We start from the raw sequence: 17,821 nt of genomic DNA on the forward strand, positions 1-17,821 counted from the left end.
CCATACCCTTCAGTGGTCACTCCAGGTGCCAATATCCAAACCTGACCACTGATTGGTTTGACCCAACTTCCTGGAAAAATTCACTTCCATGTCAAACCACGACAGTAACAAGCATGCTAATAAATAGCTTGTCTTCTCCTCTCCCTCATCTGCATAATCCATGTGCAGGCAAACATAGCAGTACCACTGTGTCTCTGTAAATCAATTTTATCACCCCCTGAGTCCACATTAAAAAAAAAAAAAAAAAAAAGGCAGTTTGTTGGTATTGCCAGATGGCAAAAATTTACCGTCTTCCATAGAATCATAAGGATTGGAAAAAACCTGTAAAATCACCACATCCAACTGTTAACCCAGCACTGACATATTACCACTAAACTGTGGAAAGGAAGAGAGTAAAAGAAAACAAGTGGAGATATTGGCCTTCTGAGGGAGTCTCGGGGTCTGGGTTGTCTGGATGACCCCAAGCGCGGAACCTGGGATGCAACACCCAAGATTGTAAAAGTCCTTGTTCTCCCAGCCCGTGCAGCCAAAGAAGGAGTCAGAATGCATAGGATCAACTTCTCAACGTTGTTTGTTTTTCCTTATCTATAACATTCTTTCTCTGACCTGCCGAGCTCTGTCTAGCAAGGAGGCCATGGCATTCTGCATGCCGCCTTGGGTGGCGTTTGCATTTTATACTAGAAATTACATGTACTTTATTTACAATATTGTGCCAATACCTACCACTTATGTTAGACAGTGTGTCTCTACTTTAAACCAATAGAAAAGTGTCACCATCACACCAAGACATGGAGGACAAGAAAAAGGAGAAGAAGGCCAGGACACGCCCAAATCCCTCCCCCTTGACCCCCTGAATCCTAGTCTAAAAACCTCAAAATTCTACTTTTCCACCCTGTGTTAACTCAGTTATCACATTGCTCAAACCCTTGTGGCCTGTAATTCCTCATACAAAGTTGGCAGCTTTTTCCACAGGCTAGAATCGAAGCCACAGGTGTTTTTGACTTCATGCCAAGGTCTCTGAGCCCCCTGCCAGGGTCTCGAGACAGCCAGGGCAGCCAGAGGGATGTCCTGGACTCCAACAAGGGAGAAGGAATAATTTCTATAAATAACCATGTCATTTGGTGAGAAGATGCCAGCTGCAGGAGGCAGCTCCTTGCTGGAATTAGCTACAGAGAGAGAGAATACAGCATACATTCAGCATGCCAAAAAAAAACCAAGCAGCTGCCTGAAGATACCCCTTAAAAAGCTTTTGGACAGCACGTGTCTGGTTTTGCCAGAAGGGAATGTTCATAGGGTGACAAACTCGTGATACCTCCACTCCAATTTCCAGACCTGTTCCTGGAGTAAAATCCCATGTGCTTCACTGTCACTTCTACCTATACAAAAACAGCAGGCTGCACTTTGATCTTAAAAATCCTGGTAATTTCTATGAATTTTCCTTATCCTCTATTTTTATTTCACAGTCCCCTGAGGACTTCTAACTGCCTGCATCTGCACAGAAATTGTGACATTTCTTCTGCTGTTTATCTGTATTTGCTCCTGCTTGAAAAAAGAAGTTCATAATAAACTTACTCTTTTCTATTTAACTCCATGTAAGAAATTATATTAAGGTACACAGTCCTTTATGAAAGTTCCTACTAGCAATCTTTTTGTCTCAGAGGACTCTTGACCAGAATAACTGATCAAAAATACACCCCAAATGAGTTTTTACAGAGAGAAAAAAATCCAGTTTTCCCATTCTATACTGGATTTGAATTGTATGTTATAACTGTGATCAACACTATCATGATTCAAAAGCTGGAAAAACTTACTGTCCTTTCTAGTGTAGCATAAATTTGACACTGATATTTCAGATAGATCCAATCAGAATGGTGTATTCAGAGGTAATTATTTTTCCAAAAAGTCATTACACAGTACATTAGCCAAGGAACAGCATTTTAATACCTAGTACTGCATAATTCATTCAGCCTACACATGAAAGCTGAGAAGTTCACCCAGAAGAGGAAGTAGACCTTTCTTATCACCCTTGACTTGCTTACATTCCTGTGGCTTACTGCATATCAGCAATAAATTCCTGCTAAGTATTTCCAAAATTCAGATTAGTGTGTCATCATACAAAAATCTGGCAGGAGCTGGCCTGCAAAAGGGCAAACATCTACAGCAAATGGAGTAGATCTGCCTGTAATCAATTGCTCTCTCAACTTGCATACTTAATATGCCTCTCTAAAAGTGAAAATGGTGGTTCATTCCCACAGCACCCTGTGGAAAGGAGCAATTATAAACCACACAGCTTGGAGTGTGTTCATCATGAGTGTCCTCAGATGCCTAGATCCCTGAGACAGCTGGAGCTCTGTGAAAAATTGAACTATTACAGCATCTTCTGCTGCAGCTTAAAAGCAGGAACTCCACGTGTGATCCTCTAGCAAACCCCAAATACCCATTTCATATTCTCAGCAGTGTAAAATTTGAGTGGGTAACCATCAGCTGAACCACTGCAAAGCCTTCCACCTACCTTCTGCAGAAAGTACCCAGCTGGAAGGTGTAGTTTCCAACAGCACATTACAAGCTAGAGAATGCTACACTTAAAGCCTCTTCTTCTTCTTACAGATGGTCCAAATACCCAGGGAGTTGGTATTCCTCCATTGCTTTTCCTCCTCATCTTGTTCCTTTCATGGGATAGCATTAAGAAAAATAAAATCTGTAGAGGTCTTTAATGTTTGGTGTTTTTTTAATTTAATGTCATTAATCTTGCAATTTGAGTAGCTGGTAACTGGCTAAGAACATGATTGGTTAGCATGGCAAAAAAAAAAAACAGTGACTCAGACCTTCCAGATTGACCTTTGCCCTCTACTAGACAGGTGACTTTTGTTCAGTTCTACAACAAACCAGTAAAGATCATTCAGATGATCATACCCTGAGCAGTGCAGTCCATTGGGGAGCCCAGAAAGATCCCAGCCTGCACAGGCCAGAATTTGGTGTTACCTATGCAAATTTCAAGGGGTTTTCCCAAATGAAATAGCCCATAACCAGCAAAGAAGAGGAAGTCACACTTCCTCACACAGCCACATGAAAAATGATTGACAGTAATGGCATTTGCTGCATTGTGGTAGTTTCTCCTTTGTCACTCTGTGCTGCTCTGTAGTTCTGTCAGCGGTTCCCAGCACTGGCTGGCTTGGTCTTACCATGACAGCCTTACTGGAAATTGTTGTTCCCACTGTTATTCTTCACAGAATTCATCTTTTTTTTCATTGCACCAAGAAGTGTTCGTCCAGCAGAAATTCCCAACTTTGAACAAAAATTTACACAGATTACAGTCTATATTATATTTTCCTAGTTTTGTTATAGGAAACTGGGAACACAGGTTGTGCTTTTAGAATTACCTGGTTTACTTTCCCTGAGTTACCATCCCCTGAAAATGAAAAGAAGTTGTGTTGTAACTGGAAAGGACAACCAGTTTTATAACAGGTTGTATGTCAGCTGATAACCTTGGTTATTGCCATTTCTGTACCGAGGCTTAGCTCCCCAACATTGCAGGCAGCCATCAGAGCCAGCAAAGTAACAGAATTACCTGGATGCTGGAATCAGCTGTTCCTTACAAAGGCACAGCCACCCCAGCACAGGCATTGATTCCACAAATTTTCCCTCTAAATTCTCTGGCATAATTTTCTTGTTCATATTATCTGCTTAAAAGAGTATTGGGAATTTACCTGAAAGCTTTCTCATCTGCAATCAGCTAAAGCTAAAAAAAAAATTCTGGAATGAGAACTAACATTGAAATGGTTGCCTCTGATGGTGAATATCCAGTTTAAAATCAGTCTGTGAGTTCAGCCTGAAGACAGAAAAGTTCAAGAACTCGAACAATTTTCACAGAGGTCTAGAAAAAAATAAATGAGGAAAAAGATAATGAAAGATGATAGATTACAGTTTTTAGATTCTTACCTAAAAGGGAAGCAATTCTGGCAACAAGTCAATAAATTAAAATTCACCTGAAAGACAAATACTGATACTATATATGTTTTCCTGCCCAATGACAGATTATGTCTTCCCACATAAACAGTTGGAGGATGCAAATTACTATAGTAAAATGGCTGAGATAAGAAGAAAACATGAAACCTACATCTGAAGCCAGTTTTTCAGCACAAGGAACACTTAGGGCAAAATAAATATTTTAATATCTCTGGGAAAACAGAGTAGGAAAGAGAGTGTATCATCACAATGCAATAAAACAATGTTATCTCTATGAGCTTTTTGCTGTTTTTTTGTTTTTTTTTTTTGTTTTTTTTTACTAAATGAAAACTAAGAGAAAAGAAGGGCTAGTGAGAATGCAGACCTTGAAGTGAATCTTGGATCTGCATGGCTGGATCCAAGGATGCTATAAACAGACAGAGATAATTCTTTATGCAATAATGGGAGACATATTAATATAAACTAATAAGTAATGCTTTTGTAATACAAGAAGCTAGGCTTCACAATCAAGCAATTTCCTCTCTTTAGAAACTATGTCTTATTTTGTGCTTGTGTGGTCCCTGATGACTTGGACCTGCAATCCATACCTCAGTCATAACCTCATAACAAGGGATAATTTGACAGCAGATATGTCCTTTATATGTTGTTTCAAAAGGTGCTACATTAGTCATACACTGCACATTGTTCTCATATATATCCTTTCAACCTTCTTTTTTCCCTTTGCATCTAAGTGGAATTGAGATTTTTATAGGAAAAAAAATTGCAAACTCCCATTTGCTTCTCATGCTTGCCTTCTCAAAGTGGAAGGACCTCCTGCAAGGTCTGATGTTGCTATATTAATAAAAAAAATAGTCAGAAATCAAGAGTAAGATCTATGAGGTAAAAAAATGGCAGCACTTGCTGTTTTGACTGTGGTTAAGTGTTCAGTTTGAAAAAATGTTGTTGGAGCCCTGAAGATGAAACAGAAACATCATGGAAAGGAAACTGCTGAGGATAGATAGAGGTGGGTGGGAAACGGGTGTCTGAAGATATGTGAGAAACAAAGGGGATGTGAAAAAGTTGCTTAGCTGCCTTGTCAAAAAAAAAAAAGTAATAATAGGGAACTGTGGATTTCAAGCTTTGCAAAAGCATCTGTGACAATTCACAGCCTTGTGCCCATTTTCCCTCTGAAAGCTGTACATGGAGTAACACTAGGGAAATCAAAAGAGCCAAATCTATGGAAGGTGCCACAAAGCCCCCCCCAGCCATCATGGCAAAGCCACCACTGCTTTTCATGAGGAAAATCATCCTCAGGAATAAATACCATGAAACAATAGAATATAACAGATTAATCTGTAATTGGCTTATATTTTCTTTTATAAACGTACATTTCTTTTCCCATGAAGCAGCAGGGAAGTCACCCCCAGAGTAATCCTTCCACCTCAGGATGAGCAGCTTTTCTCTGGAATGAGCAGCAGCCAAAACAGAGCCACACCTGGGCCTGCCCCCTGTACCTCATCTGTTAACCAACATTGTAGGTGCATGTGTTTGTTTTATGAAATGCATGTTAGAACAAGAGGGCAGAGCATTTCATCTACCTATTATATATACTCTTTCCCAAATAAATGCTTCAGAGATGTTTTCCTGGCACACAGTTGGTTTTCTCAATCTACTGTCTGGCTCAGACCCCAGATTTTAAAGTCTGTTTCCAGCACTGTGGGCCACAATGTTGCATTCCCTGCTTGCCCCAGAGTCACTGCCACAGAGCTGCAGTGCTGCCTTTGCAAATACCCCAGCACAGCTGTGTGCTCCAGGGCCAGTTCTTGGACTCTGACCAAGGAATCCTGCCCCATCCCATGAGTTACTTGAACAGGCAAAGGCATCTCAAAGACACATCAGTGTTGATCATCACAAGTTTGCACTAAAATTCAGTCTCACCAATCCCCAGAGGAAGATTCCAACCTTGTTTGTTCTCCTCACTGTACCTCAAGACCCCGCTTTGCATTTATTACTGCATAGCTGGATGGGAATCCATCTTCCCTCTCCTCTTTTCTCTCGGATCCAATAGGTAATTTGCACACTTCCCAAACTGCGGAGACAGGACAGTATAAAAAGTCAGTACCAGAGCTCAGACACACGCTGGCATTGACAATCACCTGGTTTCACCTCCTACTAACTAAGCTTCTGGCAACTTCCAAACCTTCAGAGGCCAGTGCACCGAGAGAGGGAAGACCCCCATTTCCTCTTCGCTTCATCACTTTTAAGAGAAAGAGAAGCTGAATTGCTGCTGAGGAGTCTTGTTAGGCTTTGAAAACACACAGAGTAATGGCATCCTGAAAGTTTTCCAAATGGACTGACTGAAAAATCGGATTTGTCAAGAATGCCAAGGAATGAATAAACAAATTAAAGGAAAAACAGAGCAGATAACTAAGTGTCCTGGATCTTGCATGGAGAATTTTGTGATGCAGTTTCAGAGGAACCATGCAATTGTGGAAGTACATTTCAACACTGGTTGAAATTTCCCCATCAGACTCCCAAATGCAGCAAGACTTGAGTCTAGGCCCAATGAGTAGTCTATTCTTTCCTCACCAGTCATTATGGTTTAAAAGCTGTGTTCAGTTTTTCACAATTAATCAAATAAATGCTAAACCTACACAGCTTTTAAGAAACACTTGATAAAAATCACAGCTGAGAAGGGGAAGGAGAAAGACTAATCCAAAGCAAACACTGCTTTGCATAAATTAAGAGATTAATACAGGGAGGTGTATCAGTCACTGCAGCACACTTCCCTTTGGAGCACGCCACTCAGTGCAATGCTATTCCACAGTTTTTCCTTTTGTCCCCTGCTGTGCTGTTAACAATCTATCTGAAGACGATGTCTCTAGTGAGAAAAATATGAAGACAAGGTAGAGGGCGTGGAAAAGGTATCCAGCAATTAAAGAAGAGATGTACATTTTTACTGCTAAAGAGAAAACACATGTTGTTTTCTCAACTGTTCAACATGCCTGCAAAATATCCAGCTAACAGTATAAAACATTTGCCAGTGACCTAAGGTATTCAAGATGAACATGAAAAGTTACAAATGGGTTTTGCAACAGTGAGCAGCTGATGATAGAATGGTAGGTGGTTCTCAATGCTGATAAATAAAGTGATGTGTGTGGGGAAAAAAACAATCCTATCTCTGCAGCTACAGAAAACACCACTGACACCACCACAACCATCACCACTCCTACCACAAACCTTAACTAATGCAGAATGTGTCCTGTGCTGGCTCACAGTGCCTTGGTAGACTCATGAAAACAAACTTATCCTAATGAGTAAGTTGCAAAACTTTTTTAAAGCTGTCTTGCAGAAAAAGATTATAGTCCATATCTGATAGTGTCAGATACAGCCTGCTGCTCTAGACAGAAGTGATTTGGACTAGAGGGTCAGGACTCTTTCCCTTCCAATCCAGCTATGTAGAGACTGCATGGCCCTACCATATGTAGCAACCTACTTACTGTTCAAACATCCCAGTAAAGAGTGAACATCCAGTGGCTGGGTCTTACTTGCAGATTTGCACAGGGCATATTTATATTCATGGACATGTTACTAGAAACTGTCTAAAGCAGTCTATTTTTTGCAGTCAATTTTCCTTATGAATTTGCTTAGTTGAAGGGATATTAATGATGTCTCTTCTGTCCAGTCTACAAGAAGCAGGGCCTGAAGAAAGCATAAACCTGCATTTTTTTTTGTAATGTAGTGCTATATTGTGATTTAGCCATAAGCACTAAGGATTGAGATCTTGGATTTCTAAGAGTTCCGTGTTGTCAACAGTTCAGTACTTAGAATTACTTCTTAAAAACAGGCAGGGAGCTGGCAGCATTATTAGAGAAAAGAGAACAGGACAGAACATCTCTATGCTGCTGTACAAAATCATACATTATCATATTTTGAATACTGTATACAGTTCAAGTGGTTGTCATATAAAGAATTACTAAATAGACCTAAATTCTTCAAACTGACAAAAAGATCAAGAGAAGATAACATAGCCATAAATAAAGAATAAGGAATGTGGGAAAATAAGTACTGAGAAGCAGTTCATTGTTCTTTTTGACATAAACATTAAAGCTCAGTGAATGTCATAGTGGCTGATGACAGGTTTAAAGCAAGGACAGATACTTCACACATCACCTGCTTAAACTGTGGAGTTTAATGAAATGAGGAATAGAAAACACAAGATTTACATGAGTCAAAAAAACCACTTAGGTAAATTTGCATAAGAAAAACCCTTCCAGAGATCCTAAACACAAAAGACTAATTCATTAATTAACTTCTTAAGAAATGCAGATGAACCTGTTGAAGACAGAGTACAAACTAGACAAACATTTGATTTGACACAGTACAAACTCTCATATGTCCTTACATAAAGTTAGGGAAGCCCAAGGTGCCTTGGACAGATATGAGGAAAAGGTAATGAATGGTTCCGAGAAGCTCTGCTCCTGGCTAGGAGCACTCTGTAACAGATAGGGAAGGATGGGATATACAGAGGAAAAAATTTAACTGTGATTTCCTACTTTCTCCAGACAATACTTTTTGCTTCTTCCAGCTCCTTACCCTCAGTTTTCCCAGATGTCAACCATCTGGGCTCCACAAAAAGGAAAGAAAATATATTGTATGGCAAAACACGATCATGTGCCTCTAGCTCCAGTCTCACAATCAGGGTGGACTTGATCTGGAGATGGCATAAAGGGAAACAGCTTGTCTCATCATGAGATGCAACATGGTTGAAGGAGGAGCATCTTTGTCACAGGACACAGTGAAAGGCGGGTGTGACCCCACAAAATAGCCCAACAGTATCTTGCCCTGACTAGTATCAATGGGGACATAAATTTTAGCCTTTAGAGGAACTAGCAAGGATGACAGCAAAAGCACGGAAGCTTATAATGTTCTGATCCAAAGCCAATTAAAATTTGCCTAGTGAGAAATAGATTTGATTCCTCATGTTTATGATTTGTTCTCTCTGAAATAAACCTATAATTACCCACATTTCAAAATCTGTTCCATGTGCCTTAGTGTAAAAACTTGGTTTTCGTTTACCTGGAAATGAATCACTGGACTTCACAGAAGAATTAAGAGGTTTTGTGCTTCTGGGAAATGAAACTCAATGGTGTGCACATATTGCCGAGCAAAAAGTAATACAAAAGAAAAATGGAATCCATATTTGACTGGATCTACTACTAATTACTACAGATGGCTTACAGACCCCAGGCATACTTTCCTAGAGCAGGACAATATCTGTTTTCTTTGTGACAATACTAAGTGAGCGGGAAAAATATTGTTTCTGGCAGGCATAGAAATTGTGGCTGTCAGGCAGTGGTTCACAGAGCAGATGATACACAAGAGAAAGCTTCTTGCAATGTTCTTTTTGTCTCCCTTTGTCTCAAGCTTCACACACATGAGCAGCACACACCCATCACAAAAATTCACAACTATCAGATTAGACATAGGGAATTGTGGTTATGAATTACATTACAATGAACATCCTTTTAGTGACACTCCCACTTCGCTGTAGTTTTTCAGAATTCCTTAAAATTGTCTATTATGTTTAATAGCCATTTCTTTACAGACCTTAAGAAATAGATAAGGGAATGCTGCATCATACAAAAAATTATCTCCATTAAAGACTTGATTCAATGGTTCTTCATTTCTGTGAGCTGAAAAAAATATATTGGAGTATTTTCTGGAGAAAGAGAATGGAACCTTGTGAGAATCCAAAATAAATTAACTTGTAGCATTTGGGTCTTTTAAAATACTGGAAACATACATGGTGCATTCTTCAAACACAATCTCTTCTCTTGTATTGGAAACAGAGCATTGGTAAGCTGGAGTACAGCAGAGCATCCATTCAGGAATCACAGAATCCTCTTTAATCTGAGGCGGTAACACAATAGCAGCAATTTTTGTAAGCTATTTCCTGTGATAGCCAATGTCTCTGCACCAAGCAGTAATAAACAGCCTTCACAAGTACATTTATAATCTCTTTGTGGACTTTTTCGTGGAATAAATCTTAGTCTGCTTGTGCAGCCTAGGTTGTTCATATGCTGCAGCTCAGCAACAACTGCTTATTTGGTGAATATTCCCCTGCCTGTAAAAGCAGATAAAAGTTTGGTCAGAAGGGCACTTACAGAATAATGTCATCTGTAAAATAGCCTTGAACAGCTAGAAATGGGCTTCTAGAAAGAAATCTGATGATCACCAAATACCACAGAAGTGAGCTGCCTGGAAATGCAACAAAGGATTTGAATCAGGTTTGATATTTATGACAGTTTTCTGGTCATCATTAACTCACAGCCTCTGCTTGAGTTTCTGAAGAAGGGGACCCCACTTGAGGTAGCTCATTTGGTTTAGCTCAGTCTCATACCTTAAGTAAGCCAAGACAAAAAGTGTGAGTTTGGGAAACACATCTCAAATAACACTACAGAACATATGTCCAGAAAAAAAGGCTGGCATTTTGTGTACATAATAAAGTGAGGAAATGTGTGGTTTTACATGGGAGGCAAAACCAGATTGCTGTCTGTGCTCTGACTTGGCCAGAGCAAGTTATCCTCAATCCGGAAACCACATTAGTGCTAATCAATCTATCCTGACTGCCAGTAAATTTTTTCAGATTAGCCATAGTCACACAGAAATACGGTTAAGTGACTTCCTACTCAGCCATCTTAGAACGAAGACAGAAAATGCTTGTATGGTCTAAAAATATTCTGAAATTTTCAGACACTCATGGTTCATTAGTGTAAACTGGGTAGGGCACAGATAAGGCAATGGGTAGACAAAAGAACAGATGAATGGAACAAGCAGAACATTCAAGGGTTATTATGATATCAGTATCTACAAATGTAGAGAACTATGCCTTTCCAGAATGAACTGGCAACAGTCCAATGTGAAGCCTCTCAGCTGGCCAGGGTCTTGCAGAGAAATATCAGTGAGTGAAAACTACAGATGTAGAAAGGCATTCTGGATTTCACAAGGAATGTGAACAGAGACCAAAAGAGAAAGAGCCACCTAAAAGGAAGCTGACTGCCACAGAAGTCCAGTGTTGTAAGATTCATTATAATATTACATAATTAAGTAAAGTGAAAATTTACTTCTAAAAAGTAAAGAGAAAATGATGTAATGCAAAAGAAAAAAAAAAAGAAAAAGCTCTGTAAAGTGTCACTGGTTTTAAGGGGGAAAATGGTCATGCAAGAACTATCAAGGGTGTGTTGCTGTTTTGTGCCTTGGTGTTTCTTCCCTTGTTTGAACCACCTTTGTTTTCTCTCACCAAAGGTGGGACTGTTATTATTGAAGAAAGGAATAAAAACGACAGGCTGTTTCCACAGGCTGTTATAAGATGACTTGTTGAAAATTCAACAATCTGTGAGGACCCATAGGTAAGAAGCCCATAGACTCACCAAAAAGGACTCCCTGTTCTCCCAGAGAGGTTCTGGGTCAGTTTGCCTCTCACTCATCCTGGCATTGTGCCCCATGAAGAAGAGAACAAGACAGTGTATAACAGGGATGAAGGGGAGAAGCAACCAGGTAGGGAAAATGCATGTATAGGGTGCAGAGCAGCACATCTGTGTTTATTCCCCACTCATTTTCCCATTTTACCTGGAGGTTCTGGAGGAGTAGCTGTGTGAGTCAGAAATGTGGACCACACCCCAGCTGGCCAGCTTCACATCCCCCTTCCCTCTCCTGCCTCACAGTCTATGTCCCCTCCAGTCCATCTCCCCTGCCCCAATTTCCACATGTCTGCATAATTCTTCACCCTTTATGGGCTTCCTTCTGCAGGCTCCATATACAGCATTTCCTACTGAGTGCATCTCCCTAGTTGTGTCCATAGATGACTCAAAGTATGTTATGTTCTCCCCATCTTTTATCTAGTCACCCTATCTCTGGGAATTCTTCTTGCTTTTCATCCTTTCTCCTTCCAAACACATGCTGTCAGGGAATCTCTTTATGACTGTCCATCAAGCACAAATCCCACTTCAGAATGGATATAAGCAATGTAAGCAATGCTTGTAAATCTCTGCTGTGTGTGATCAGACACTAGAACCTATGAAATATATGAGAAGAGTGGCTATCAACTCAAAGACAAGAGTTGATTTATTCTATTGACTATGATATGAAAAGGTCCAAAACCTCAGAGCACTCATGTGGAGACAGCAATGGAGAATACAATCCCACCCACAGCTGAATTTGAGAACTGACTTTCAGAAGTTAGATAGGAATTTATATAGCTTTAAAATAGGATTATTTAGGTTTCATTCTTTAGAATGTAGTCAATGACAGAAAACAAATTTCACCCATTAAAAACGTAGTCTAGGAATTACCATCTGTTTCTCAGTAGATAAGATGTCCTGGTTTTACTGTATCAGCTATATATTAAGAAGTTATTTAGATCTATATAAGATGGAGAATTAATCTGTCTGATTGTTCCTACAAAATAATAATTTCTAGAGTGCTTGTGAATCTAATACCAGAACTGACCCTTGTTCATTTAGATAAAGGTTTTCAAAAATAGCACTTATGCCACATGAAAGAGCCTATTCCTGCAAAATATGAGTCAGCAATACTGGCAGTAGCTTGATATACTTGTCACAGCACATGTCACAGTTGAGATGACCACAATACACAGAGTATCACCATACAATTTCAGAAAGCTTTAAACACCCCCATATAGAGTAGCACCATATCCCATCAGAAGGCTTCAAGCATCTGCCCCTCTTGTTCTTTAGCCCAACCTCTTATACCCCTGATGTTCATGCTTTGCACCTGTGTGCCCTCTGTTCCCTTTGGTGGTTGCTCAGTGCACCTGGGCACTCCATGGCTCACTGCTGTCAATGCTGCTCACCTGCTCCTCACAGCTGTAGCCCATTGCAATGAGGCTCAGCTGCAGCCCCACTCCCAATTACCACAAACTGTGTGCCTACAGCTTGAAGTGGTAGAAAACCAGCAGGGGGATGAGAGGAGTAGCTCCCATCATTTCTACTGGACTTGTTCACTGAACACAGCAGCTTTACATGTTTACACTAAATGGCTTTCTGAATAAGAGAGAGAAATCGTTTTCCTAATCCAGGAAAGATATTTCTGTGTATAATAAAGAAACTTACTGGGGATATGAGATATAAGATAAAGTCACCTTTTTTTTTAGGCCAGGTGTTATAGGATATGAGTAAGGGGAACGTTTCACACTAAATTGAAGCAAGTACATTTCCTTCTGTTTGTTAAGCACAGGTGTGTTAGACTTCAGCTGGAACTCTGTTGTCAGTTATGACAATTCAGTCTGCCACCTAAGGACCTAATGAGCAGAACTGTTTGCACTCGCCTAGAGCTGGGCTGCTTCCCTTCTGCTGGCTTATATAGGCCTGATTTTGTAGTCCAGGAAATGAAATCAGCAGTAAAATACAAAAGTAGTCATAATTTGTCTTCCCATTTATTTCCTTGAAGTAGTTTATTAGAAGTCCAAAAGAGACAGGTCAGGAACAGAGCCTGCAGAGCAGGGCTGGTTCTGCTGTGGCTGTTGTTACAGCTTGGTGACTACACAGCTACTCTAATGAGGGATGTGGCAATTCAAGCATGGCACTCAACTGTAACTTGCTGATACCAAGGAAATATATGTATTACTGCAAACAAAGCATACTGCAGCAGCACCAGGCTGGTTTCCCACACCAGACCACATGTCAGCATACCAAGAAAATAAGTCCCTAAGTGGAACAAAATTGCTTTATGTTCTAACTTTAAATGTTAGTTTCGTGTATGTGCAATGCACAAGAAATAACAGAAAAGCATTAGAAATACTAAAAAGCATCAGTCTTTTTGCTATAGCTCAATGATATTCTGATACATCCTAAGATTGCAGAAGAACCGGGACGTTGATGCTCTGTGATAAGACTAAGAATGTAGATATTAAATGAAAAACAAATACATGCAGGTTACCTCAAAATAGGGTGTTTGGATTGGCCCTCAATAAGCAAGAAGGGTATTTCCTTCAATAAAGGAATGGAGGCTCTAGACAATTAGCCAAGTCTATTAGCAACACATAGGGGATTTTTGCATTTGACTATTGCTACAACACGTTTACTTGTGCATTGGTCAATATTGCAAAATTGTTGCATATTTTGGGTGAGATAAAGAAAACATTTCAGTGGTCAGCAGAGTGTAATGAATACTTTTAGGGTTAGGAAAGATTTTAGTACTACCTTCTTTCAGGGCTGACCTACCAGTGTTTAAAATGTCCTGTGAAAAAATTTAAACACCTTTACTTTTGCAGCTATGAAGTCACAAGAACAGAAGAGGCTGTAACATCTCTAGAAAATACCATACCTGAGTGGAACTTTTTCCAAACATGTACATGTATGGGGTGGTCCAGTCACCATCTGGGAGAGCAGGAAAGCTGCTCCCAGAGGGAGCAGGAATTTTCTAATTAGAAGAGACAATGTTTGGCTGAAGCAACATTAGACAAGGACTCATATAGATCTGCTCTGGTGTCAGTCAGAAAAGCTACCCACAATTTTCTCACTACACAAATGCAAATAGGCAGGCCTGAGCCAAAGTGCAGAAATACTATTAAGGATTATTTGCAAACATTTGCCGTAAGCAGGAATGTTGTAATGGTGAGCATTTAGGTGGAGCTGCCTAGGCTCCCTTTAAAACAAGTATCCAAGCAAAATGAAATATGCCTGGAAACTACCTGTCTCTTCACAGGGGCCATCGTGGGAGCCTAGACTACTATCTTTGGATGAGCACTTTACTTTCAGGTTAAGTGACATCTGCTGTGTCCACCATCCAAATTTTCCTGTAAAACAGGGTCATGCTTGGTCATATTTTCTTTGGTATTTTCAGCACTGCAGCCAACAAGGGATGATGTACTGCAAGACTCAGTGTCTGTGCAGCTGAAACAGGACTTTCTCATTGAAAGCAAAGAGCTTAGTACAGCTGTTGTTGCTTGAGGATCTCAGATGAGCTTGTCATTGGAGTTGGTGCTTTGCTTTACCCTTACATACACCTGTATCATTTTAATTAATTTTCAGTCTGAGGACATATTCATGAAGTTGATCTTAAGATATCATGACAGTAAAAATCAATCTGTACAAATAACCTTTCCTGCAGTAAAGCTTTTTCCTGGAAGAAAGTGAAGAGAGTAGTGTTATGATGCTCTCTCAGCTGGATGGCTGAGTGTCTTGTTTCTGGCTGCAGCCTGAAAGGTATTAGAGGCAAAGCAGGTGTGGCTGGGTCGGTCAGAACTTCAACTTCACAAAGAAAGTAACTAAGTATTCTAGGAATGCTGCCCTGCCACCTCTGCTTTTGGAGCTGCAGCCCTGCTAGGAATGAAATTAGACCTAATAGATGTGCAGTCTCAACAATAAAGCTGTTATATCAAAGGAGTCAAGCAGAACTTGACCTCTCCAGGCCACCTCAAAAATTCTTGTGTTTCAATGCAGTGGATATGTCTCTTACACCATACTCTGTAAATGTGTCAGTGAATCTCTTGAAACAAAACAAACAATTTTTAAAACCCCACACATTCAAATGGAAAATATTTTTTATTGATGAACTTCTTGTTCCCTTACTCCTCACCCATATTCCTGTTTTCACATGATCACTTCCACATGGTTTCAGGATAAGCTATTAATCATCTTTTATTTTACTTTATTCCAATGTTACACAACAGGAAGCATGTTTGACAGGACTATTCAGGGAAATAAAGGCCAAATATTTGATAATCAGTACAGTGTGTAATATTATCCTGAACAATGGAGTATAAATACTGATATAATGGGGAAAAATATTTCCATTATTTCCATTAAACTGTTTCCTTCTAGACCAGATTTGCACAAGACAGTTTTAAAATCGCTATCAAACCAAAGGCATGAACCACCTCAGACAAATAGGAAAAATATCTCCAAGGCAAACACAAATGCAAACACAGAAAGCAGTTGTTAGATATACTTAAAGAACATGGTCTGTCATGGTGAGATCATCAGAATGTCATGAGAAAATCAAGACAGGAAATTGCAAAGAAGAATAATGTATCAAAGCTGAGAAAACTTCCTCCATTCTTCATTTCTGAAAAACTTTTGCTTATGGCTTTAAAAATGAAAGTTACCAACAAGAAAATCTGAAATATTTTTTCTATAGGTACACAAAGTACTATGAAAGTGTTCCCTTATAGCATGTTTTGCATAAAATATTACTTTAGAAGGGAAATGTCGACCTGATTTTCTAGGTGATCTAAGACCCTTTTTTTTTAAATACTGGGAAACAAGGAATCCTATTCTGAATTTGTCATATTAGAGTAGGCTCAACTTGCTAAATTCTTCACTCATGAGAATAATCTCACAGTAATTAGAAGCTACTGTCATGAGAGATGACCAGTTAGACCAGATTTGCAAGTTGCACCAAAATACAATGTTGAGAAAATACTGAGGACCTTGAAAACATGTTGTTAAATTCAAGGCAAGGACTCCACACTCTTCATCCTAGGAGAAAAACAAAGAGGAAAGAAGATTGTTGTGAGGTTATTTTCTCTAGAGTGTGCTATATAGTTGGTATAAAATAACAAATCTAACCATTTGTCTACAGCTTGTGTGCTTGACTGTCACAGTTCAAACAGTGCTTATATGAAAAAATAAACAAAACCATGATACTTTGTTCTGAATGGTAAGGGAAAAGCCAAAGGAAGAGCCAAAGACTGCCTCAAGGCAAGGATGGTAGCCCCTTCTCAACCACGATTTGCAGAGCTTTTGCAAGGCTGCATCTTTTCCCCATCTTTGATCAAACTTTTTCAGACCATCTCTATTTTCTCTGGAGTTCTAGGTAGCTCTCACTCTTCTAGGTTGGATCTGAAAGGTATCCTTAAAGGAAGAGAATTTTTAAGAGCTCAGGGTCTACCAAATTATACCTCCATGGGGCTGCATTATTTACTGATTTGTCTCTAGCCTAGGAGAGGTGTTTTGCAAAGAACTGTGGCAATAAGAAGCAGCACTGGAGCAGCTGAGCAGACATGTCTAATCAGCAAGAGCACAGAGGGATCTGATCTGCATGCAAACGTAGGTGAGAAAGCAGGGGACAGGTGCTAATAATGTGAATATCATGCACAGCACATCTGAGCTTGTTTCAGAGCTCTTGAAGGTTGTGTTGTTACTTTACAAGCTTCTCACTTCCACTGGTTATTTGCCTCCCTTTTTCCTCACTTTGGCAGCAAGGCAGCTACCTCTGATTCCAGACTGAACTGCAAAGAGAGAAAGCAAGAGAAGAGAGAGCACAGAAGCAGGGAATGTCTTCAGTGGGAGAGTTAAGAACCTGATATTCCTTCTAGCTATATACAAAATTCATTCAGATATTCCTTCTGTGCCTTTAACAAGGCCAGTGATATGGTTTCAAGATTAAAAACTCCATCCATTCCCACAGATGTTTTAAACTGTAAATTAGATGGATACCTGTGTGTCATGGCTTTTGGTGGGTTTCCATCACTGTATGACTGACCATGAAAACCTGAGGGAACAAGTTCAAATATATGTTGCCATTTTGTTTTCATTATGATTCACATATTTATTCTCAGAGTAACTGATATAGGTTATTGTTTCATACAAAATACATAAGTTTCTTATTTTATAGGGAAAATAATGTCTCAAAATGCTTGGCTTTATTTAATAGAATCCAGAAAAATGGTCAAAAGAAACAGAAAATTTGCAAGGAACACTAAGTATTGCCTCCAAGTCAATGCTATTAAATGCAAATTTTAAAAAAAACCCCACCACATTATTTTCCCATTGCCATCCTTTGTAGAGCAAACAAGACCAAACCACTGTAATTCCCAAAGCACATCTACTTATAGAAAAATGCAATCCAT

The 17,821-nt window shown here is 39.6% G+C and overlaps 1 protein-coding gene across 1 annotated transcript in view; it reads right to left on the minus strand.

Annotated features, from left to right (window-relative positions):
- Nucleotides 1-15,493: 15,493 nt before the first annotated feature.
- Nucleotides 15,494-17,821, minus strand: part of IL17REL (interleukin 17 receptor E like) — a 43,276-nt gene continuing 40,948 nt past the window's right edge. The window contains exons 16-17 of the mRNA XM_068189785.1: nt 17,409-17,463; nt 15,494-16,448 (exon numbers count right to left, since the gene is read on the minus strand). Of these exons, the coding sequence (XP_068045886.1) occupies nt 16,421-16,448; nt 17,409-17,463 (83 nt within the window). The 3' untranslated portion in view covers nt 15,494-16,420. The remainder of the gene's footprint in view (nt 16,449-17,408; nt 17,464-17,821) is intronic.

This window comes from Anomalospiza imberbis, chromosome 5 (assembly GCF_031753505.1).
Source record: "Anomalospiza imberbis isolate Cuckoo-Finch-1a 21T00152 chromosome 5, ASM3175350v1, whole genome shotgun sequence".
NCBI lineage: Eukaryota > Metazoa > Chordata > Aves > Passeriformes > Viduidae > Anomalospiza > Anomalospiza imberbis.